This window comes from Erigeron canadensis, chromosome 1 (assembly GCF_010389155.1).
Source record: "Erigeron canadensis isolate Cc75 chromosome 1, C_canadensis_v1, whole genome shotgun sequence".
In the NCBI taxonomy this organism is placed as follows: domain Eukaryota; kingdom Viridiplantae; phylum Streptophyta; class Magnoliopsida; order Asterales; family Asteraceae; genus Erigeron; species Erigeron canadensis.
This window is the reverse complement of record NC_057761.1, coordinates 49036082-49062372: the sequence shown is the minus strand read 5'-3', so window position 1 is coordinate 49062372 and position 26291 is coordinate 49036082. Positions and strand designations below refer to the sequence as shown.

Below are 26291 nucleotides of genomic sequence, written 5' to 3'. Positions count from 1 at the left end.
AAAAAGGAGTAGAGACTTTTAAAGGTGCAGATTCAAAACAATGAGGGGACTTATGAAACTTGTTTGAAATAATTGGACCATGATACCGAAACTAAAAAGTACTAATATAAATAAAACTAAATAATAATAATAATAATAATTCGTACTAAATTAAAATTTCAACTCATTTCAGATCAATTTGCCCATTCAGCCATCATATTCATTCATTCATTCAGTTATAAATTTTTTCAATTCTTTTCTACTCTCTATATCACTCACACTCAAAGAAACAATATATTGATCAGTTTCTTAAATTTCCATCTGAATTTCCGTTTCACTCTTCCAACGGCGATCATCCGATTCTCAAAATCCGGTTCAATTCCAAAATTCAAAGGTAAAACTGCTTATATATATATATATATATATATATATTTTTTTTTTTTATCATAACGTACGTATCGATTCATCAGTTTGACACTTAATATATATATATATATATATATATATGTTCAGCTTCTGTAAGTTTATCGGCTACATAAACGATATATAATCTGTATACACATGTTTAAAAGTGAATTTGAAGCTCTCTCTGCCAAATAATAAGTGAAGTTTGATGTTAGATTCGATTTTTTGACGTTAACGAGCTCGAATCGATTCGCTGTGAGTTGTTGATATATACTGTTGTATGTATAGTCTATATGTATACTTATATCTCGAAAGTAAGATGTTTATATCGCCTGCTTCGACGATTGTAGAATTGTAAGGATTGTCCATTCATCGTAAATAGATCGAGTGAACTCGTAAACTGGATCTTATGTGTATCGTGCTTTCGATTAATAGCTATCTAGTTTTGATGACGTGGCATCCGTATACGTTTCTCCTGTTACCGTGTTTACAAGTTATAAGAGATCATATACATACAAAAGTAATCAAGTGAAAGTTTGGTAGTTGAGTATACACAATAGCAAAATTTGACTAGTTAGATAATTTTTGGTACATGTAGCCTGTAAATACTCAATTATATGAACATACATGTTTATACTTTTCGTCGTATTTTAGTAGACCTATGACACAAAACAGGTCATTTTACTCTCTATTGGACCGAGTAGCCAATTCCTTGAGTGAGTACAGGGGTAACTTGGATTAAAAAGAGGGCTTGGAAAGGGGAATTGTAGTATATTTTTTTATATAAACCTGAAACGAAAAAAATTGGTGATTAACATAATTTGAAAACAAGGTAGTTGTAAAGAAATATAGTTGGCCAAGTATGTGGACACCTTTAGATGGTTTTGACCAACGTGAACACTGATAAAATGTAAATGCAATAAGACTTGACATTACATTTGTGAGTTATAGGGTGGCTTTTTGGATTAGTTTGTTTTCGAACTGTGGTGTACATACTCCTACTCCTAAACTATATCAGAGTCATATATACATCCTTGCCTCTCTTATATTTGGACACTTGAGTCCCTGAACCTAGGATTTACAATTTATGACATAAAGCTTATTCAAGACTGCTAAATAAGTGATGGAATAAGTATAATAAATGGAACTATTGATGATTTTCTACTATTTGTAAGGATCTTTAATTATGGACCTATTTATTATTTTTTTTTTAACTTTTTTTTATTTGTCTTTACTTCGATGGTGGCTCACAGAAAGTATGGCAGTCTATTACTTAATTAAAGTCATCTGGGATTCTTCTTCTACCTGTGTAAATTTCTGAAAATTGTATATCGTCTTGACTTTCAGGATTGAGCACAATTGTGTTAGGGAAAAAGAATACATTGTCGTATTGAAGAACATCATTTTTGTTCTTCCGTCAAAAACTATTTTTCTTGAAGATTTGCAGACCTGTTGGTGAAGACAAAACAAAGAAATGAAAAAGCATCGGTTCAGAAATAAACTTAACTTAATTCTTGGAAGTCATATTGATCCTGACAAAGATGAGGAGCTTAAAGGAAGTAATATAGGTATTTAATCTACTGGACACCTCTGTCTTACTTGGTTTTTCACATACTGTTTAGTTTTACATGTTGGCACATAACGTTTTCTGAATTGTCAAATGATCAATTTACAAATCTTAAAGGTAGAGAATGTGTAAGATTATCCACTCCACTTAAGTAATTCATTTATTATAAGAGTTGGTTTTGCCAACATTCTTATGCATTGGTGAAGTATCTGTTCTTTCTAGAGATTTTTTAGATTCAATATATTAGCATAGCAGGTACCTTACCAACTTATGTCCACTGTCCCACAACTGATTCTTAATTATTAGCTCTATGTTGTAAAAAGACCTCGTCCAGTTGTCCACAAATAATGCAAAATATCAGTTTATGAGAATAAGCAGTCTCTGACTACAAACTGCCAAGGAAGATTTTTTATTTCATATACATACATATATTAGCATTTATGTGTACATAATTTGTCCGAAGTTGCTTTCATGTTGTTAAGAACAATGGGCGTGAAAAATATAAATTGACCATTTGTTTTGTTATGCTCATAGCCACGAAACTGGTTAAATTTCTATTGAAGGGTGTTCTGTCAAGGTTTTGGCAATCAGCATCATCTAACATTTGCTATGCACAATGTACTAAAAGGAAATAATTTCTTTTGCAGTAATGGAGGACAACTATAAGAAGATTCTAGAGCTTCTCAAAGAGGAAGACAAGGGTGACAGAAACAAAGTTGTGGAGTTGATTGAAGATTTCCACAAACATCATCAAACCATTTATGAGCGTTACGATCATATCACAGGAGAGCTGAGGGCAAAAGTTCATTCAAAGAAAGAAAAGGACTCTTCTTCCTCATCCAGCTCAGATTCAGATTCAGATGATTTATTAACCAAAAAAGGCAGTAAAAATGGGAAGTTGAATGTAGTAGACATCCTCAAAGAACAACTTCAAGCTGCAACAACACAAATTGATGAGTTGACTGGAAAGTTGGCCATTGTAATAGAAGAGAAGGAAACACTGAGTTCAGAATGTCTGGCCACTTCAAACAAATTACAGGAAACCGAAAAGAAGTTCGGAGAGTTGAATCTTGAAGCTGATAGATTGCACGAAGAAAACTCTAAACTTTTGGCTAACAACGAAGACCTCAATCTGAAATTTGAAAAGTCCAAAGTGCTAGAAGGAGAACTTAAAGCCGTTATTGTTGGGTTGGAAGGAGAAAATGAGAGTTTCAAGTCAGAACTTTCTGGAATGAAGGAGAAACTAGAAGCTACAGAAGACGAACTATCCAACTTAAGCAAAACATTAGAAGCTTCTGATGCAGAGAAGAACTCTCTATTAATGAAGGGTTCAGAGTTGGCAGATGAGATCAAAGTGTATCATGAAAAAGTCGAAGAACTTGCCAATGAATGCGGCCAATTAAAAGAAAAGTTGGCTGACAAAGAGAAAGAGCTTCTTAGTCATACAGAGATGCATATCTCTCACAAAAGTGAAACGGAAATCAAAATAAGGGGTTTTGAAGAAGAGTTTGAAAACTTGAATTCCCAGAAAAAAGTGATTGAGATTCAAAAAGAAGAATCCCAATATCAAATAGAGAATTTGACAGAAAGAGTCAGCAATTTGCAAAAGGAGTTGGAATCTTTGAGCATTCAGAAAAGTAATTTGGAAGAAGATACGAAGGCTTTAATGGATAAAGTAAATGAAAAGCAAGAAGAAATTGTGTCTTTATGCAACCAAAAACTTGAATCAGAAAGTCAACTGGAGAAAAGTATTTCGGAAGTTTCTGGTTGCTTGATCCAGATAGATTCTCTGAAAGAGGATCTGGCAGGTAAACAGGCAGATGAACAGAAATTGCTAGAAGAGAAAGAAGTGTTTCTTGTTCGGGTTAGGGAGTTAGAGGAAGAGGTCAAGTCGTTGCATGGTCTAAAGGCTGATTTACAAACATCAGTCAGCACAAAAACTCAGGAAATTGCAGACTATGTTATTCAGATAGAGAATTTCAAAGAGGAGGTTGCAAAAATGACTCTTGATCAGGCGCAGACTGCGGAAGAATGTGAGTCAAAGATCAAAGATCTGGAACTAAAGCTTCAATCCGCCAATAATATGAAAATCGAATCAGAAACACAACTTGAGAAAAAAGGCCTTGAAATATCAGAACTTTTAGTTGCGATTCAATGTCTTAGAGAAGAACTCGAAAGTAAGTCAAAAGAACAAGAGAAGACGATCGAAGAGAAGGAACGCTTTGAGTCAATGGTCAAAGATCTAGAGTTGCAGACGGTAACGTTAAACAACCTGAAACATGAAGCTGAAATTCATCTCGAGAAAAAGGGTGCCGAGATTGCAGAACTCTCAGTTCTGAGTCAAACTCTGAAAGAGGAACTTGAAACTCAGTCAAAAGAACGAGAGAGGATAGTGGAAGAGAAAGATGGCTTTGAGTTAATGGTGAAAGATCTAGAATTGCAGCTCGAATCATTAAGAAACCTTAAAACTGAATCGGAAAATCAACTTGAGAAAAAGGGTGTTGAGATTGCACAACTACTAGTTCTGAGTCAAACTTTGAAAGAAGAACTTGAAAGCAAGTCAAAAGAACAAGAGAAGACAACGGAAGAGAAAGATGGCTATGAGTCAAAGGTCAAAGATCTAGAGCTGAAAGTTGAATCACTAAACAACCTGAAAAATGAATCCGAAGTTCAACTCGAGAAAAAGGGTGCTGAGATCGCAGAACTCTTAGTTCTTAGTCAAACCCTGAAAGAAGAACTTGAAAGTAAGTCAAAAGAACAAGAGGAGACAGTCAAAGAGAAAGAAGGCTATGAGTCTAAGGTGAAAGATCTAGAAGTGCAGCTAGAATCACTAAACAACTTGAAAAATGAATCCGAAATGCAACTTGAGAAAAAGGGTGCTGATATTACAGAACTTCTAAGCCTGAACCAGTGTCTGAGAGAAGAACTTGAGAGCAAGTCAAGAGAGCTAGCTGAAGAGAAGAAAGATAATGAGTCTAGGGTCAAAGATCTAGAATTGAAGCTTGAATCCTTGACAAACCTGAAAAATGAATCAGAAGTACACCTCGAGAAAAAGGGTTCTAAGATTGCAGAACTCATGATTCTGAGCCAAAGTTTGAAAGAAGAACTTGAAAGCAAGTCAAGAGAACACACGAAGACAGCGGAAGAGAAAGAAGGCTACGAGTCAAAGGTCAAAGATCTCAAATTGCAGCTAGAATTGTTAAACAACTCGAAAATTGAATTGGAACTGCAACTTGAGAAAAAGGGTATTGAAATTTCTGAACTTGTAATCTTGAATCAAAGTTTGAAAGAAGAGCTTGAAAGCAAGTCCAAAGATCAAGCAAAGACTGTGGAAGAGAAGGAAAGCTATGAATCAAAAGCCAACGATCTAGAATTAAAGCTCGAATCCTTGAACAGCTTGAAAGTTGAATTAGAGTCTCAACTCGAGAAGAAGTGTACGGAAATTTCAGAACTCTTAATTCAGAGTCAAAGTCTAAAAGAAGAACTTGAAAGCAAGTCAAAAGATCAAGCAAAAACAGTGGAAGAGAAGGAAGGTTATGAGTCACAGGTCAAAGATCTGGAACTGAAACTCAAATCCTTGGAGACTCTGAAAAATGAATCAGAAATGCAACTTGAGAAGAAAGGTCTCGAACTTTCTGAACTTACAATCCTAATTGAAACTCTGAAGGAACAACTCGAAAGCAAATCACAAGATCAAACAAGGACGGTGGAAGAGAAGGAAAGCTATGCAACAAAAATCAATGAACTTGAAAAGGAATTAAATTCTGTGAATGGCTTAAAGGATGAGTTGGAGAAGAAATTTGAAAGCGAGAAACGTGATGATCTTCAGCTACAAAACCAACTGCAAGATAAAATTCAAGAACTGGAAACAACTTTAGCTGAAAAAGAACAAAGTGTTGAGCAATTGGAGGAAGCCATTGAAGACCTTAAAGGAGATCTTGAAATCAAAGGAGACGATATCACCACTTTGACTGAAACTGTCCGAAACCTTGAAGTCAAAATCCGTCTCGCAAACCAGAAACTTCGTGTAACAGAACAGACACTGAGTGAAAAAGAAGGTGAACACGCAGGCAAAGAGGAGAAGCTGCATCAAGAAAACAAATCACTTGTATTGAGAATATCTACATTATCAGAAATAATCGCCAGTTACAAAGAATCTGAAGAGAATGTTAGAAAGGAGATCACACAAAAGGTTAAGGAGATAACAGGTGGCATGGATTCACTTACAGTGAAGTTTGAAGAAGATCACGGACACGTATTAACACAGATTTACGAAATCATGAATGAAATTCAAGTTTCTAAGATTTCGATAAAGAACATGAGTTCTGAGAAAGATGATCTAAAGGAAAAAGTGGCAAAACTGGTGGTACAACTGAAGGCACTTGAAATAGAGAAGGAGAAACTGAAGAATTCCCTTGATCAGCTTGTTCACAAAACAACTGGGAACGATGAGAAGATCAAAGAGTTGGAAAAACAGCTTCATTTGAAAGATGAGGGGTTACTGGATCTCGGAGAGGAGAAAAGAGAAGCCATAAGACAGCTATGTATGTTGGTTGATTATCAACGTGACCGTTATGATCATCTCCACGAACTTCTTTCAAAGAAAACCAATGTTGAAAGAAGGCAAACGGCAAGGTAAATAGTTTATGTACAATTGAATTCATTTCCCATTTTTTTGGGGAGTATATTGCAGCTTGAGTATATTCGTCTCTGTTCTTGAAAGGTTAATGATTTGAATTACATAGCAAAATTGGTGTATAATGGTTCGTCTTTTCTCATGTATCATTTGGTACTATAAGTCAGTTTTAATTTGTTTTGGTGTGTATAATACCACATTGGGGGTAGATGTTTATCGTGTATAGGAAATTACTTGTTATCTCCTAGTCTGTATTTGTTATTCATTTAGACGTTATTTTGGACATCGTATACAGCATATGTTTGAGCTAATGCATTTGCTTTTTACTAGTAGCCTTTTATGTTTTTGAATGTGCACCTTGCCACTGCTTTTGTGTTATATGGATTATCCCATGTCGTCTTAAGAAGTGTGTTACAAGACAGGCACGAACAATGATAAATTTATAGCGAATGATTGCGTGAAGAGCTGCAGCATAAGACTTTTGTATTGTGGAAGCACACACAAGGTCAGAACTCTTTAAGGTGCGTATATAAAGTCTACACTTCACTCAAAGTTTTACATTTTTGTAAAATTGAAATCCTGCTCGCTTGATTCTATCAAAACTTTCCGCTTGATGCTGTCAAAACTTTCCTTTCTATGTTTCGATAAACACTTCGATCTTACGCACAGCCTAGCATGCGACACATAATGCACGTAGAAAATCAGGAAAGCAGAAGTCAAAACCGCATTATATGTACAGTAACACACTACTACGAGGAATACTGAATACATAAATTGATACCGAATTAATAAATAATAAATAAAAACTGATAGCAAAAGTCAAACTTCATTATAAATTAGTACATACTTAATTTTGAATTTTTGTTTTTTAAACAGCCAAATCCTATAAAGAAAAGTGAGAAATATATTGCTCAGTGTCGTTTTTCGTGAGTTTTGAGTCCCAACACCTCTAAAGTGTATGAGGGACTTTAAGATGTAAACAGACTTTACCTCTAGCCAATGACAAAGCCAAAAAATCAAAAATTTAGTTAGGAAGGACCAAATTCTTTTAACTGTAATAGTATTCGAACAATGGAATGACAATGAAACAACATATTTTTGACATATAACAACAAAATTTACCAAAGACAACAACATTATCATAGTTAAACAAAGTCATTGAAACAACTTAGCTACCAATTGTATAAAGAACGAAATCAGTTATCGGGGAAATTGTACAAACTGAAGCAACTCAACCATATTATTCTGGGAAAACAACCCATAATGAGCACCGAAAAACACACAAAAGCAATATAAAAATATACAAATAGCTTATTTTGATGTTCGTAGTATAGAATTATATAAAACCATAATAATTGTAGTAAAACAAATTTAAAGCAATACATTATAAAGACATAACAAAAAAAAAAAAACATTAAACATGCTTACATTAAATTATATAAAATACTTCCATAGAGATTTGATAGGCAAAACAATGTGACACAAATATCACCGTTAAATGAGTAGCCTCATTTGCTTTTTTAACCTTCTCATTTTGGGTCAAAATGCTTAATGGATTAAAATTATAATAAGCTTATATATTTATATTGATGTAGTTAGTATATTTGGGATGGACCATGGTCCTATCTGTTACTAATGTGGTTTCGTTATTTAGGTTGACAGACTCCATCCATTTTCTACCTAAATAGTAGAAAACGATCTCCAACTTTTGTATGGATGGAGATCGAACTTATTACCTTTGTCTTTAGATATCAGGGTGTTTATCAATAATCCAAACCATGCTACTTTAAACTATGAATATAGAACTTATAGTTTATTTTTTAAAACTATGAGAGAAAGGTACCCACACGTTGCGACGGTGATAGAGGTGACGACGATGGTGGTGATGTAATGACGGCGGCAGGGGTGACGGGTGGTGTGGCGAGCAGCGGTAGATGCGGTGATGGCGGTGGAGGCACGCGGCGATAGCGACGGTGGTGACGGTGGCAATTGGTGGCGGCGGCGGCGATTGGTGGTTAGTGGCGGCGGCAGTGAGTAGTAGAAGTTATTGATGTAATGTGGCTATGATGTATGGTACATCATGCATTAGATTATGTACATTGTTGAAATTGAAAAATAGATTTGCTTTATAATATAGTATAGATAAATCTTATATTTATCCTAAACTATTGCACCGATATAATGGTCATATCTCAAGTTTCGAATTTCGAATCTAGGTCTCCTTTTTTTTTTTTTCCTTTAATTTTTGAATTAGAATATATGAAGAAAAAGTGAGTATGCGCATCTGATTTGGGTGAAAAATATTTCACATGTTAAATTGTTAAAATTTTAAATAAATGATTAAGTCTCATTCAATTTAAATGTTTAACAGTCTCGTCACTACAACAAATATGTTATTTGTCCACACTTACTTTAAAAGAATGTGAACAAATTTGTAAATTTTTTCACATTTCAAAATGTATATAAATAATCTACATTTAAAAGTGTGTAAAAATTTTAAAAATTTTAGTTTTTTCACACTTATATATGTGGGAAAAATAAGTTCACACTTAAAAGTGCGTAAAAATATATTAATTGTTCACATTTTTAAATGTGAAAAGTCAAATTGTAACACTAAATTTATTTACGCTAAAGGAAGTGTGAAGAAATTAGGTGTTACAAATTAACTTTAACATTTTAAAAAGTGAAAATGTTTGATACTTTTTCACATTTTTAATTTTGAAAATATTGTTAATACATTTATAAGTGTGTAGAAATTATGATATTTGAAAAATAAACTTTTTCTACATAACTTAAAATGTGAATAATTTAATAAAATTTTACACACTTCATTAAAAGTGTGAAGGGATATATGTGGACAAATGGCTTTTTTTAGTGCGTATTCAGAAAATCAGAAGTATAATTTCTTATTAAGAGTCTATTTAGTCAAAAACTTTTGTCAAAAATGCAAACGTTGCCGAAGAAGTCGAAAAGCAAAATATTTTTCATTTAAACCCGCCATGTTTGAACACATTTACACTAGCTGGCTAAAGAAAAACCTATTTCTTCTGTCCGTTCCTGAACCAACCCATCCCCACACTTAAATTTCTTTCCCCCTGTCTTCTACACCTTCTTCAGTCTCTAAATTGGAATGAATACAATAAATACGACACGACGCCGTTTCCTTTAATCGATAATATAGCGTTCCAGTATTCCGTAATTCATTTGATTGATTGATTATTATAGTATCTGAAGTCAAACTGAACATTCTACATGACGACGATTCATCTACAACAACCTTTATTACAATCAGGTACTCCTAAAATTCATTTTTCAAATTTATTTTTTTGTCCAGACAGAGTAAAAGGATCTTATTTGTTTAGTTGATTTGACGTATTCCCAAATTTATTTATTTACTTTTTTGGCTCCTTTATGCATCCGAGTAAATAGTAATGTATGTGATTGGACGCAACCTAACATTTTCGTGATCGACAATTTACAAAAAATCTAAATTTGTGTAGAGTTTTAACTAAGCTAAACTTGTGTTATTAATAAATATGATCTTTATTTGGATTACTGTGAGAAGAAGACATTGTATGTTTAGGTAGTAGCATTTGTATTATTTATGTGAAATTAATTAATTGCTTACTTAAAAATGGAAAAAGGTGTAAGTAGTGCTAGTATTAAAAGTTTGTTAGGATTTATTAGATACAAGCGATAAAACATTAATAACTTCTTGGAAAACCTTTTTCATTTGTAAATGGAAAAATGCTAGGTAAGATATGCAGTGCCTATCTTAAATAAAGTAGGGAGATTATGTAAAATTCAAGGGGGTTTATGTAAAAATTCAGGGGGTTTATTTATGTTTATCAAATTCAAAGGTTTAATCTCTAACTTTTTTTAATGTGGCAGTACCTAAGCTTAGGTAAAGTCTACGGCACGAATATTTTCCCTTTGTAAATATGGGGAAAAAAAGTAAGTAAACAACCAATGAGTCTGTTACGTATATTTTAATACTTTGACGGTATATAGGAAGGTAGACTTATCTTTAACCATAAACAATCTTTTCTTTTATATAAATAAAACAACATTGTGATTACATCAATACTTTTTAAGAAAATCTTATCTGCCATCACTCGGCTTTTTCTTATTATTTATTTATTTTTTATCTAACTAATTTATGACATCGTATATGAGTTTTAATTTTTAGGTCCTTCATTTAAAAGTTTTTAAAACTATCAAGCCTAATGTAAAATAAGCTTAATATTATAACTTCTTTTTTAATGATGTAGTAAAGGTTGAATCTTCTCTTTTCATTATAGCAACATTGATAATTTGCCACTAAAAATATAAACATTTTTACCTTACGGGTTTTTTTATGCTTCATTATGAATTTATGATAATAAACATGTATTTACGAAACTTGTTGAGAATACCCGAGTTGAATCCGGGTTAATCAGCTAGTATAATAATAACAATAAAAGTCAATATATTCTTTAAAACTTATTTCTTTATTCAAATAATACAATAAATTTTTTATATTTTGTATATAAAGAAAAGCTTAAAGTAGTGATCCAAACCGTTGATTAAGCAGCAGCCCATCTCTTGTTGCTTATGTTACATTCCGAAAAGGAAGGAAACCTTCTCTTGTTGTTGTCACTTTGTGTGCAATAAATAATGCACAAAATGTATGAACACTTGTATGCACAAACAAAATATCTGATGCGAGGAATTTGATATTTATTTATATATATATATATATATACATAAACTTTTTGTATTTTGTATTTACATTTACAATAAATTTATTTCATTGGTAAATAACTACAGTAATATTTTACAGTGATTTTGTTTTTCACTTTTGGTAATATTCTCTCCATGATTTATATTCTTACCTTGTTGCCATAAATAGCTGTACCCTATACAGTAAAATAAAGTTTGACTTTTTTAAGAATGTTTAATGTGGTATTTAAAGCAGTACTGTTTATATTTTTTTTTATGGATATGGATATGCATTTGCATATGCATATGATAATCAATAAATATCTAGATCTGTATATATCTGTATATCTGAATCTAAATCTATATCTAGATGTTTGTATATATAAGACCATATTTAAGTTTATTTCATTACCTATCTTGCATTGTACCGGAGACTCCAAAGCCCAATTTTTATTTTTATATTATTATTATTATTAGATTAGATAACCACATCTCTTTCTTTTGCTGTCACACACAAATATCGTGCTTACAAAATTGTTACAAATACATAGGAGACAATATATTATATTTATTATTGTATTATATTATATATGGCTAGATAACTGATCATCTTCATAGATATGATAACGTTATACGTTCATACGTGTATGTTGCTTGCTGATCATTCTTGATGACAGAAGCTCCTCCACTAGCCGAAAACAAAAACACCCGCCAAGGAGATGCAGGCGCGGCTTTCGTGCTTGAATCAAAAGGTGATTATGTTTTTCTCGACTTGATTAAGTTGTGTTGATTCATAGAATTTTTAATGTTCGAAGCCTTTTGTTTTGTTGACTTGTAGGTGAATGGTATCATGCCGGGTTTCACCTTACTACGGCGATAGTTGGACCTACTATACTTACGTTGCCGTATGCGTTTAGAGGGTTAGGATGGGGACTTGGTTTCTTTTGTCTAACGGTTATGGGGGTAGTCACGTTTTACTCTTATTATCTCTTGTCCCTGGTTCTTGAGCGCTGCGAAAGGGAGGGGCGACGCCATATTCGTTTTCGGGAACTTGCTTCTGATGTATTAGGTATGTTTATGGACTATGCGTTGTGACTCGTGTATGTGTTCAATGTGGATATAATATTTGTCTCTAGACAGGGTTTGATTATTTGATTATCTATACTTCTATACTCCTTATTAAAGATTATACACCCCCCTCAAAATGGAAAGTGTTATCAAAATGTCACATGCGAAATTACCAAAATGTCCTTAATAAACACCCCACCATGGAAGGGTTTTTATAAATTACCAAATTTGTCCTTAATGAATTAATTTACATCCTAAACCCTTATCTTGCTAATTTACATTCTAAGTCCTTATCTTATAAAATAGTTTTATTATCTTAACATCAATTTACACCACTCGACACCAATTGTCGATGTCATCACCACGCGTCACCAACCCCACTATACCGTCGTCGCTGTTACCGCCGCCGCATTGCGTGGGTACCATGCCCGTAAGTCTAAGGGTAAGTTGCATGTTTAGGTATGCTTAATGAACTTCCTTGTCAGACTTCAAAAACAGCACTTTGAAAACTTTTAGTTATGGTAATCTCAACATTTTGTAAGTTTACTGGTTTCTAGATCCTGTATTAGTTTGAGGTGCAAAATGTGCGATACTGAATAGTTGACTCGAGCCGACCCAACCCAACCCGAAACTAGACTCGAAAACACTCCGCCATCTGTTTGACCCGTGCGTTAAACAGGTTATGTTGGTTGTTTTGGGGTTAGGTTACAGGTTACTGCTAAATTGTTTCAACTTGGTTATGTTTTTCTTTTTTTTTTTTCCGTAGAAGAGTTGGCCACCAGCTGTCACTTTTTTGGAGCAACCTGGGTTCGAATCTTGCCAGAGGCAGAATTGAATTTAAGTGGTTGAATTACCTTGACACTATCCCTGCTGGGGGTTATGTGGGTACCAATTCGGTACATGGGATCAAACGGTTCCTGTTAATTTATTTAAAATAAAAAAAAAACTCGGTTATGTTAATGGGTCATGTTTCATGTTTGGATGAGTTTTTTCAACCCGGACGCATTGCCACCCCTTGACGTTATGGTACAAATTAGTCAAAATGGTGATACTTTTTAAGCTGCCACATCTTTGTGTCGAGTTGTGACTGGGTAACCGGGTCACATTACCTCAAATCAAATATTTTGGAAGTTGATTATTTCATACCAATAGTTATGGAATTATGTTACCTTTTTATGGCCTTATGGGTGAAAAAAAAAAGTTTATCGCCTGTAATAGAAATCCCCCTAAATTACATTGCTTGTCTATGCAATTTGTCCTTGCAATGCTAACTAAAAACTGACACAATAGAATTTCACCTAAAGTACATTGTTTTTCTGTGTAGTGATGAAGTTATTGAGGGTAACCTTGACGTTTTATATGTCGTTTTCTTTTAGGATCTGGTTGGATGTACTATTTTGTAATTTTTATACAAACGGCCATTAACACTGGCATAAGTATAGGAGCCATCTTGCTTGCGGGGGAATGCCTTCAGGTATGATAAAAGTTTAATACATTAGCATGTAAGTATTTCTTAAAAAAATACTTGTGTTTGTTTCGTTGACATTTTTTCCCTTCCATTTAGATAATGTATACGAGTGTTTCTCCTGATGGACCCCTTCATCTATGGGAGTTCATAGCAATGGTGACAGCTGTCATGATAGTTCTGTCTCAGTTGCCAACGTTTCATTCCCTTCGACATGTAAACTTGGCTTCACTTTTCTTAAGTTTGGCCTACACATTCATTGTTGTTGGTGCTTGCCTTAATGCGGGTTAGCTTTTCTTCAATTTTATTCATGGCTTATGTATTTGGTCTAGTTAATTTGTCACTAATCTTTGGTGGAATAAACCTTTTTAATTCATTATGCAGGCCTATCAAAAAATGCACCCCCAAGAGATTATTCGTTAGAAACTTCAAAATTTTCCATGGTTATGAGTGCCTTCACTTCCATCTCTATAATCGCTGCCATATTTGGAAACGGAATTGTACCTGAGATACAAGTAAGGTCATTTATTAATGTATCTTAGTTGCTGTTCGGAAATGGAATCGTCCCGGAAATGAATTATACCGTCTTTTCACACCTTTTCTCCCACAATTTATGATTGTGATCCACATCTAAAAATGTTCTTATTAGTCAAAAGTTAAGCCTAAGAAACAGAAATCATTCAAATTGGAAAGGTTTCCTTTGCAACATCCGCAATGTTCATTCTTGATCCTTTAAAAGTTTTCAACTCAAAATGTTCATGATCTCAGAAGTCAACTTGTACCTGAGTCTGATAAGTCCTGAGTAGTTGTGGCATTTTCGGCCCATTTACTTATGAATGGGTTGATTTATCTCGTATCAGATGGTTAAATAAAAATGTCAACTTATAGGGGCTAAAGAGGAAACTAGGGAAGTTGGTGAGACGGGTCTAAAGTCTACCAAAGTGTATTTTTCATATGTAAAACCTCCTACCACATTTTATTAACTTTACATTACTTATTTTAACTAGAACCAGTGTTGACGTGCTTCCCAACCCGTTCTAACTGCCATTTGCCTCATTTATGCGTATGGTAACGTCTTATGGTTGTTGAAATACAGGCTACGTTAGCACCACCAGTAACCGGGAAGATGTTTAAAGGGCTAATGATGTGTTACTCCGTGATTTTCGTGACTTTTTACTCTGCTGCAGTTTCTGGGTACTGGGTGTTTGGCAACAAAGCTAGCTCAAACATTCTTAAGAGTCTCATGCCAGATGAGGGACCTGCCCTAGCTCCAACTTGGCTTCTAGGACTTGGAGTTATTTTTGTTCTTCTTCAACTCTTTGCCATTGGCCTGGTACAACTCTTCGCTCTTAACCAATTGATTGTACAATTTTTCCAAAATACTTGCAATAATATTAAAAAATAACAAAAAAAGACAACTTCGATCGGTCGGAAATAGCTTGTATGGTTCTCCTGTTGGAAACCTGGAGTGTTTATTAATATGAAATGATCTAAAGTATGATATTTGGATGTGCTTTGGTGTTATTTCTGGAAATCATTTATAAGAAGTTAATAGATATAGTTATAAGAAAGCTACATTCCATTAGTATTTATAAAATACGAATAGAAGACTCATAGTATTTAATTTGTTGCACTAGTATGATTTTTTATTTATTTAATTTTTTTTTTCACTTGTATGAAATTGATTACCCCTATATATTTGAGAATTGAGATCTAATTATATGTGAATCTAAATATCCCCATGTATGATTTTTGAAATAGACTTGCATTATAAAATCTCATCTGAAACAGGTTTATTCTCAAGTCGCGTATGAGATCATGGAAACAAAATCGGCAGATGTGAATCAAGGGATGTTCTCAAAACGAAACCTAATCCCAAGAATAATTCTCCGAACACTCTACATGATATTTTGTGGATTTTTTGCTGCAATGCTACCATTTTTTGGAGACATTAATGGGGTTGTTGGAGCCCTTGGTTTCATTCCATTGGATTTTATTCTACCAATGCTTCTATACAACATGACTTACAAGCCGTCAAAAACTTCATTCACTTATTGGATTAATGTTGGTATTATGGTTGTTTTTACGGGTGTTGGCTTGCTGGGTTCCTTCTCTTCTTTAAGGAAGCTGATTCTTGATGCTAGTAAGTTCCAGCTGTTTAGTGATGATGTGGTTGATTGAAGACGAATTAGACTCGACTTCTTGAAAGTAGAAAGGCAACACATGTTGTACAACTCGTAATGCAGGAAACATATATCCTGGTCAGCAGAACCTTGAATTAACTGCTCAACATACACATATTTATGTCACTGGTGGTTTCTCTTTTGATTACGCACTTGGGTTATAAATCAACTTGAAATTATGAAATATCTGAGTGGTAAAAAAAGGAGCCATACCAGGAATAGTAGGTGTTGCAAAGTAAAGGGCTTATAGGCCTAAAAACTTTGAATGATCCAATAATGAATGTTTATGCAATACTGCAATTATGCGTAAGTTTTTTTTTTCTTTCCATTCTTACTTATTTTTAAAGAAATGGGTACATCAACCCATTTGATATATGTAAATTATCATAGGCATATAGGCGCCTTACGTTGATCACTCTAATAAAACAATGTACTGAAAGAGGAGTTGGGCGATTCGATATACAATGTTTTCAGCTTTCTTTCATTCCATTCCTTCGATTTGACAAGTTCTAAATCAAACAAAATTAATTAACTACAATCGAACCAACTGCATTGATTTTTTCTTTTCCAGCATGGATTTGAGATGAACCAGACCAGGCTATTTTCGAATCATGTGGACTTTTTGCTGGTAAAATTCTTTCATAATCTCCATCAATTGAAGGTTTTAGTGGGAATAATTTACCACCTAAAAGTTACTAGATGAAATTTTTTACAATGTATTAAGTATATGAATATTTATTTAGTTACATAATTATATAATTTTCATTGGTATGACAAGAAAAACAATTTGCAAATCAAACAATAAATCAAATTGCAAAATCGATTTGGTTTCAAATTAAAAAATCATAAATCAAATAAATTTCAAAATTCGACTGAGTTAATTTTAAATTTTAGCATCATCGAGTTAAATCCACATATTAGACGCTTCTATTTGTTAGGGGGAGAGGAGTGGCAAGCGGCTTGCAGGCGGGTTGACCATGCCGCCGAGGGAACACCGCCGCCATCCCAGTGGCATGCCAACGGCATGAAGGTGAGCGGGATAAAAGCCAGCGGAGGGATGGACGATTTCGAACGTTAGGGGGGCGTGTGGAGTGGGGCCCAATCCTCTTTTTTGACCGTTTAACATCAAATAAAAAAAATAATTTCCATACACTGGTGCATTTTGGAGAAGACTAAAGGCACAATGCAGCACATTGACATTACTTTCTTTTTATTTGATAGTTTAATATTTACAAAACATACCCTCAAGTATTATATATTTACAGGTTATGTTAGCTTTTTAAATATAATTTGTTTTAAATAGTTATTGTTGGTGCATTTCCGGGTGACAACATCATTATAGAAGTTTGTCTTGAGTTTATTGAATATGTACTTGCAATAAACGTTAAGTTTTCGCGTATAATAAAGTCAACCTTGACTGTTGACCAGGTCGAGGTCAAGGTCAAGTCAAGGCTTTGGCCCAGTCCATGTTTAAGCCTATATATATAGATGTAAGGTTTAGGTTTCAAAAGAGAGAGAGAAGGAGAGAGTTTGAGTTGCAACTCATTAATCTTCTAGCTTTTGTTTTTCATTCATATTCTTGCACTTATGAACTTGGTATTTACTTGTAATTGCATTTACTGAAGTAATATACGGTTCCAGTTTATTCATATTTGTGTTCGTATTGATATATTGTTGTTGATTGCTTTTGTATAAGATTTTCCGCACTTATACATTAGATACTTAATCTTGTTAGATCCGGTGGCAAAGGGACTTACAAGTGGTATCAGAGCCAACGGAGTTATTCTTTTGGTTCGGGATTAAGGTATCAACAACAATAAAGGTGGTTCATTTCGATTCTTCAAAGTTTTTTGGTGAAAACAAGCTTGATACGTCCATTCGCTCAAGAACAAGCCAAACTCGACCTCGAACACGCTCCAAGGTCGAGCTCGACCTCACTCCAAGCTCGACCTCGACCTCACTTAACCTCGACCTCGACCTTTCCTCAAAGTTTTTTTTGGTGAAAATAAGCTTCATACGCACTTAACCTCGACCTCGACCTTTTTTCTAGCTCGAGCTCGAACACCCTCCTAGCTCGAGCTCGACCTCCTAGCTCGACCACCATTCTCCTAGCTTGACCACACTCCTTCCAGCAGACTCAACCTCCTAGCTCGACCTCGACCAGGTCGAGCTCGACCTCAAGCTCGACCAATACTAGTCAAACTCGACCTGATTTTGTTTTGACCATAACTTTCAAACCGTAACTCCGTTTTTGACGATTCAAGCGGCCACGAATTCGTAAATGAGTCTACTTTCAAATGGTTATGGGAACATCACTTGACCTCGACCAGGTCGAGCTCGACCTCAAGCTCGACCTCGACCTCCTACTAGCTCGACCAACCTTCTGGTATTTTGTGTTCGAAGGTTCGTGCACTATATAGATACGTATCTTTTGTTCGAGTAAAGTACGTTTTAGAATTTGCAATCTTGATTATGTTTAGGTTCCGAACTTGTCTAAAATATTGAACTTGTAAACTCTTATGAGTTTAGGTTTGATATTTGTTAATCGACGGTTTTGGACTTGTAAACTTGATCAACTTTGGATTCTAATTTATCACTTTTCAAATTGTTAAGAACTTGTAATTTTGATTTAGTTTTGGCCTAAGCTTGTTGGAATATTGAACTTGTAAACTCTTTGAGTTTTGGTTTAATTTCTGTAATAAAGCATTAGACTTGAAAACTTGATCAATTTTAGGTTCTAAATTTAGACAACTCGAATCAATGGTGGCTAGAGTTCTATCCTTTATAGAAGATTCTGAGAAATCTTAGAAGGAATTCAAGACTAGGCCAAAAAGGTTGTTTTGGCAAGGAGCTACTATGTTATCTCTTGATTGTATATGTGAACAATTGTGTCATGACGTTGTTTTGGCAAGGAGCTACTTGGTTATCTCTTGATTGTATATGTGAACAATTGTGTCATGATGTTGTTTTGGCAATGAGCTACTGTGTTATCTCTGGATTGCATATGTGAACAACCGTGGGATGAAGATGAGATTGGGAGATGCGTTGAAACCAAAAACAAACATATAGGCTGTTTTAAGAATTTTGTAGAGAAAAGGGGGGGGGGGATAAAAGTTTAAAGCTTCCATGTTTTCTATGAAAGTTCTTGGATTTCGTAGCAATAAAGATCATGGTGTTTCGACAGGGTTTAGTCATGGTATCTTTTTGGTTTTGAATCTGTGTGACATGTGTTCGACCTAGTTTTTGGATCAAAGACGCATGATTGAAGGCCGTGATTGAAAATCCGAGTAAACTGTTTATGATCTTTGCTTAACATGTGTTTGGGATTTTGTCGAAAAGCTTTTGTGATAAAGTTAATCATTTGTAGCCGAGTAATTGAAAATCAAACCTTTATTTAATGCCAATGATGTAGAGATGATTAATCCGGTGACTAGTGAAGAGGTTGCAGATTAAGTGGTTCTCTATGTATTTTGGAGATGCTTACCTTGAGGGGGAGATTTGATATGAAAGACTTCAGGTGATTGGTGAATTCATGAAGATACAAGACAAAGTCAAACACTATTGGTTGAAGATATGGATCTTGTGAGTGTTGCATATCTGAAATTCAAGTTACAGAATTTCTTATCGTTGTGAGAGCTGATTAAATTCGATGCTGATTGTTGGATATTCAACTTCTTTATTGTATGACGGTTAAGCTTGAAGATCTAAATAGATTGAGCAATGTTATTTTGCATAATATTTGGAGTGATGATATCCGAATTGCATAAGGAGGCAATGATGTCTGTATTACTTTGAAGTGATGATGTTTGACCTGATAATATTGCTTGGAGCTTAATTTGGATGTTACTATTCAGGGGGAGAATTACAATTTGAGTATTGAATTTGTTGATTGTCATAAGGATACATAGATTTTGCGGTTTGAAGATCAGTGTGCAGCGCATAAAGATCAAGTCTTACCAAAAGAAGACATAATATTATTAGTTAACGAAAATTTGTTGATTGCAGATTTTTTAACTAATGATTGTCATAAGTGATAGCAATAGTCAAAGAGTGCTTGATTGGGCATTTCTGTTACTATTTCCATGCATTACAAGTGAAGACTTTGAAGATCGATGAAAACTTCTAAATGCTGATGTCAAAGGGGAGTCTGTTGGTGCATTTCCGGGTGACAACATCATTATAGAAGTTTGTCTTGAGTTTATTGAATATGTACTTGTAATAAACGCTAAGTTTTCGCGTATAATAAAGTCAACCTTGACTGTTGACCAAGTCAAGCTTGACCTTTGACCAGGTCGAGGTCAAGGTCAAGTCAAGGCTTTGGCCCGGTCTATGTTTAAGCCTATATATAGATGTAAGGTTTAGGTTTCAAAAGAGAGAGAGAAGGAGAGAGTTTGAGTTGCAACTCATTAATCTTCTAGCTTTTGTTTTTCATTCATATTCTTGCACTTAGGAACTTGGTATTTACTTGTAATTGCATTTACTGAAGTAATATACGGTTCCAGTTTATTTATATTTGTGTTCGTATTGATATATTGTTGTTGATTGCTTTTGTATAAGATTTTCCGCACTTATACATTAGATACTTAATCTTGTTAGATCCGGTGGCAAAGAGACTTACAGTTATTTAACTTAATATAATGGATTTTTAAGTTTAACAATAATATGTTTTAAATAGAAAAAATTATCTAGTTCAATTTAAAAAGAGAAAAGAAAAATAAATTTGAGAGGGTTAAGAAGGTGATAATGCCGTTAAAAATGGTTGGGAGGGTTGAAAAGGAAATTTAAGTTGGAGTTATTTGATTGGTAGGATTTGAGAGAGATAGAAAATTAAGCTACATGACTCCTCTCCCCCGTATGCAAAACCAAATTGAGTCGCTGTACACTAGATGCCAAACTGCTGATCAAGATTATGCTTTTGTTCATATTCCTTATCCTATTTGTAATGTGGACAAAATTTTGAATATTCAAAGTCAATAATATAATAATTTGATATATTACGCATACCATTTGTAGATTTATCATTCATTCAAGATCTTTTTTTTTTTCTTTTCGTATGCTTTCATAATAGTTTTATTGGAATGTAAAATCATCAGTACGATCAACTGGAAAAACTATAAAAACGACTGAATGGAACCTAGACAGATTATACCCGCTTACATTGACAAATCAAATTTCGGATCAACTGATTGAACCAATCGATTCTAATTGGTATCTTAGACATTGGTTTGGATTATTATCAACCTTTATTGCCACCAATCATAGTAAAATCAGCACCTTTATCACATGTATAAATTTACATAGGAGAGTGTAAGTTAAGCAACATAAATGATGAGATTTTACCGTTTGACTTTTTGGATTATTATGGGGGGTTTCGAGAGTCCTGGGTTTCATCTCAAGTTTGCGTGGTTCGTGCATCGCATACTGCCCAATTGAATGTCACTTTGGTGTCTCGAATGCTAACCGCTAATTACTAACTACTAACTCGTTGTTAAAAAAAAAAAAACAGACGAAGTATTTATGTCTATCCTAAATTAGTTGTGATTTGAAATTCATCATTCGGGACATAAAAGACGGGTACAACTGAATTAAAATAGCTAGATGGTGTGAACGAAAGGTAATTTGGTTATTTGTAAGACATCTCAGCAACTTTTATATTTTACTTTAATGGCTTCGAATCAAATGAGATGTCTACGTAGATGTTTGGACGTACGCTTGCAGTGTTTATTATGAAAAGGCATAATATAATGGAGTGATGATTTCATCGGAACTAAAACAATTAGTTAATTTTTTACACTTATTCTCAGAATTTCCACAGTTACAACAAGATGTAATCATATCAAGAAATTAATTAAGTACCAATAACGTGTTGAAATGTAATTTCATATAAGAAATGGATAACTCATTGTTTTTTATTATTCATTAAACTGTGTTTTCGAAGTTTTCTTACAATTAACTAGATATAAAAAACCTAAAACTAGGTGATATAAGTTCAAAAATAAGATCAAAACATATGATTTATTAACAGGTAAAAAATTAAAAGAAAAAAAGATGAAAAATCGATCATGTGTGAATGTGTGATATGAATTCCCTACCATATACCTAACGTATATATATCATTACTTAAACCTTATATATTAACCATTCGACACTTCCTAACTGAAGTCGATATCCATACTTACACCATCACTATCACTCTACTCGTATGCGAAGTAAAACTTAATTATTACTGTATTAAAGTTTGATTAAAAATAATAGACAAGTTAAATAAACATGAACTCATTAATGTTGGTAATTAACAATATGTCAATATCTGAGATGAGGCTATGAATGATGAACAAAATAAGATGTTAGAGCTAGCATTGAATTAGAATATGCACACGGTAAGTACACCTCGTGCAACTCGCCATCACCATTAAATGGCATCGCCAAAGTCTTTTGAAATTTAGCAAACCAAATCTCCCCACAACACCTTTACGATTTAATGGTCCATATTTCAACCCCGTGCCTCCATTACCCACCAAGAATCCATCTAATTGCTTGATTAAATTTTCCTTCTAACAGCCAACAAACAAAAAATGCCTATGGGAATATAGGATGACTCAATGGCAAAAAGGTCACCGCTAGCTACTCCAACAGTCTAACCCCACCTACAATATATGGGACGTCGGGACCCTTAATTAAGCCTCCCATGTTATTCCAGTTCTGGAGAAAACATGCTAACTCGCCCGTTCGTAAACACGACAATAAATTAACGATGAAACTCGATCAGTTATCTCAACAACTGAACCCGAGTCTCCCCGTGTCTCTTATCAATGGTTTCAAACTCCTTACCAACTATGTTGGACATTTTTGGCGATCTCTAAATTAAGTTAAGCATATGTTTGGTGTGTTATTGGGTTTAAACGTTTAGTGGCAAGTATAAGATTAAAATTTTTTATTTGATAGAATCGACGTATGTTTGTATGAATATATTTCAATAACTCAAACTTTAGTTATTTTCAAGTACAAACATTACAGATAATATATATATTGGAGATTGAGAATATAAAGTTGTTAGGTACCTAAGCTTAGATGTCGGACACTTACATATTAATTTTTTAAATCATAAAAATCATGGGGCTCATGCATTTATTCATTAAACAATAAATAATATCACACCTAAGCTTAGGTGTCGGACAACCTTATATTCTCTTTTCCTATATATATTTGATACTATTAGAAGATACCGCATAATGCGAAGAAGGTGACAACGGAGGTGGCAGAGGTGGTGGGCCGACGGCTGTGGTGTCGGTAGTGGTCTCATTATTTTAATGATTATTTTAATGGTTAGAGGTATATATGTTGTGCGTAAATAATTTTATTAAGCATATTATAGGTATATTAGAAGAAAATATATAAATTAAATATTAAAAAAAGATATTTTAATAAGATTAAATTCTTTTTTGGAAAAATGAAAAGAATCGCTTTATAAAGTTGTATATAATAGATAAACCAAATCTACCTATTTAGCTTACTTTTCCTATTTAAAGATACCTATATAATAAATATAGGGGACTAGGGTTTTTATTTAGATTAATTAGACTTTTTATTTAGACTTTGGTTCTCTGTGACCTTTCATAGGGGTTTTTCGCCTTGAGTCTCGAGAGGCCTAAACCGAGGGGGGAGGTTACTCTTGTGTTTGTTCCCCCAAAATGTCTGTCGGAGGACATGACCAATGAGAGTTTATCTAGAAGACAAAGGGTTTAGAACTAGTTTAATGGTTTGGAAGAGCAAGTGAGAGGACTAGGATTAGGATAGCTAGGCGGCCTAAGTTCCTTTTTTCCATTGGTTGTTTAGAAGTAGTTACTGCCTTGGCTCAATCGGGATCTTTTCAGGTTTTGTCATTTCTTATTTATATGTATGTTTGTCTTGGTTGTTTCTCACTACTTGTTCGAGTTACATATTAGTTTGCTACTTTTATGTTGTTTAATATGCCCAATATGGTTGCTTTTGTATTTGTATTTGTATTGTCAAACATGTTTCTAAGATATCGGTAGGGCGCATGATTGATAAACGTTCGACCCGCATAGTAGCCGGACCCAACAGACAGATATTTCTTCTTTTCAGATTCTCGGCAGACAGGTATAATTTTCTAAACATTTCTCATTTTCCGTCTTGCACTCCTTTGTGGCCGGAGGTTCCTATGGAAGCAGTCTCTCTACCTTTGTGTAGAGGTAAGACCGTCTACAGCTTATCTCCCCCATACCCCGCGCAAAGATTGAGTCATGTTGTTGTTGTATAGAATAAATCTACTTTCAATTAACTTAAAAACAATCTAAAAAAATTGTTTTTACAGTAAAACTTTTACAATTTGAAAATTTTCTAAGTAAAATAAAATAAGTATTAATGTAAAAAACATAACACAATAGGTTTTCTTTTACTAAAAACTACTATGCATAATAAAAATTATCGTACATCTATATATATACACATGTATTTTAAAAATTTTTCATGGATTAATTTTATCATCATGATTTAAAAATCAAATCTTATTTTATTTATTCTACTTTAATATTTATTTACAATAACCAATCCTATAAGTGTACACTACAAAGAAAAAGCATTTTACGCCACAAAATATTTTGGGACATCGCAAAATTACTGTTAAACGAAAGATATTGTGCTTTTTGACTTTAATAATAGTCAAACAAACTACTCCATAATTTTGTGATGACTACACAATGTTAAAGAGACTAATATAATAATAATAAGAAGAAGAAGAATATGATCATTCATTAATTATTAACATACCCAACTAATAAAATTAATTACGTACACATCACACAACCATCATATATATATAAAGCATATATATACATCTCTAGCTAGCTCTCTACCTCTATATACAACTCATCACATTTTACAAAATTATATACATACATCCATGCCGACTTTCTCTCTGATCAAGATTGATCAAGAACTACGAGTAGATCGAAAGATGGAAAAAGAAGCAACAACAAAAACACTACCCCAAAAAGCTAAACTCAAACAACAACGTGAAGTATGGGATTGTGAAAGCTCTCTTTACGACTCTTTTGAGCTCAAATCTTTTGAGAAACAACTCGATTCCGCTATCTCCGCTAGAACCATGTCAATGCCTCACCTCTCTTCAACTTCCACCCGTCCTCGTCAACCACCGCCACCAACTACTAATTATGATCACAAACAACAACCCGCCGCCGCCTCTAAGAAACACTCAAGACTCACACGGTCCCTTAACAAATTCCTAAAATCAGTTTTTCGGCCTAGAAATTATACATCATCATCATCATCATCATCGAGATATGAAGGTATGTATGGATATGACACTTCAAGTGCTCTTTCCACTATCCCGGAGCTCCCAGAAACAACGGTTCCAGATTTCGATAGGCTTTCTTCAGAATTTGACAGGCTTTCACCTGACATGAAGTCGTTGGTGACGAGATCGCGCTCTGATCGATTCGTCATGCCAACTTCTGTGGGTGTATCGTGTGCTTAGTTAATTGACAGTTATATATATATCGATCATGAAGGTTACGTTTTTTAATTTTCTATATATGTATTAATTAATTAATGTTTTGTAATTAAGTTCTAGTTACAAACTCTGATCATAATTTAAGTATATATAATTAGGATCATGTACGTATTATATAGTTTTGTTTGATTATGTTGATTGCAAATTGACCCAATAACTCTTGATTAACAATATAATATGAATACTTAGAAGAATTGAATACGAGTTATTTTGTTCATTTTTTTGACTAGCTATGTAGATTAAAGTAGCTATATAGCTAGGTGTAGAGAATATATGGTAGATGGATTTTTTTGACTAGCTATATATATATATATATGCCAGTTAATTTACAATATAGCTGACTAAGAAACGATCAAAGTTGACTTCTTATATACTGTATGAATATTATTTGTTGTTTTCTAGTTTGGTACTTTGGTCTCTCTTTAAAATAATTATTTTGTTCCAGTTCGATCAATTAATGTTAATTACCAAACCAAAAATATAACTCGCGCGATCTCTTAGGAAAGCATACCTTAGCCCTTTTAGTATATGTCGATCGATCTGTTGTATACTAATATCTTACTTTGATCAATTAGTGCATGTTGACCATATAGATATTTAGATAAAACAATCAAAGGGGAGTGTTATTTGAAGTTTGTTTATTTTTTAAGTGTTAGAACACCTATTAACTAATGTTTAGGTGTTTTGTAGTTTTATAAAATTAGTTTTATTTTAAGTGTTTGATTAGGTATTTC

General features: G+C 33.7%; 3 protein-coding genes across 3 annotated transcripts; all 3 read left to right on the top strand.

Annotated features, from left to right (window-relative positions):
- The first annotated feature begins 251 nt into the window (after positions 1-251).
- On the top strand, positions 252-6898 carry LOC122599588 (COP1-interactive protein 1). Its single transcript, XM_043772121.1, has 3 exons — positions 252-373; positions 1732-1952; positions 2599-6898. Exons 2-3 carry the CDS (start codon positions 1859-1861, stop codon positions 6588-6590), a joined length of 4086 nt encoding a protein of 1361 aa, XP_043628056.1. The 5' UTR covers positions 252-373; positions 1732-1858; the 3' UTR covers positions 6591-6898.
- A 2662-nt stretch (positions 6899-9560) lies between these two features.
- Positions 9561-16462, top strand: LOC122584997 (probable GABA transporter 2). The gene is made up of 8 exons (XM_043757089.1): positions 9561-9879; positions 11966-12040; positions 12127-12357; positions 13733-13830; positions 13921-14107; positions 14206-14336; positions 14918-15154; positions 15613-16462. Exons 1-8 carry the CDS (start codon positions 9840-9842, stop codon positions 16000-16002), a joined length of 1389 nt encoding a protein of 462 aa, XP_043613024.1. The 5' UTR covers positions 9561-9839; the 3' UTR covers positions 16003-16462.
- Positions 16463-24887: 8425 nt separating this feature from the next.
- Positions 24888-25671, top strand: LOC122585421. Its single transcript, XM_043757554.1, has one exon. The coding sequence runs from the start codon at positions 24928-24930 to the stop codon at positions 25519-25521; it is 594 nt and encodes a 197-aa protein (XP_043613489.1). The 5' UTR covers positions 24888-24927; the 3' UTR covers positions 25522-25671.
- The last annotated feature ends 620 nt before the right edge of the window (positions 25672-26291 follow it).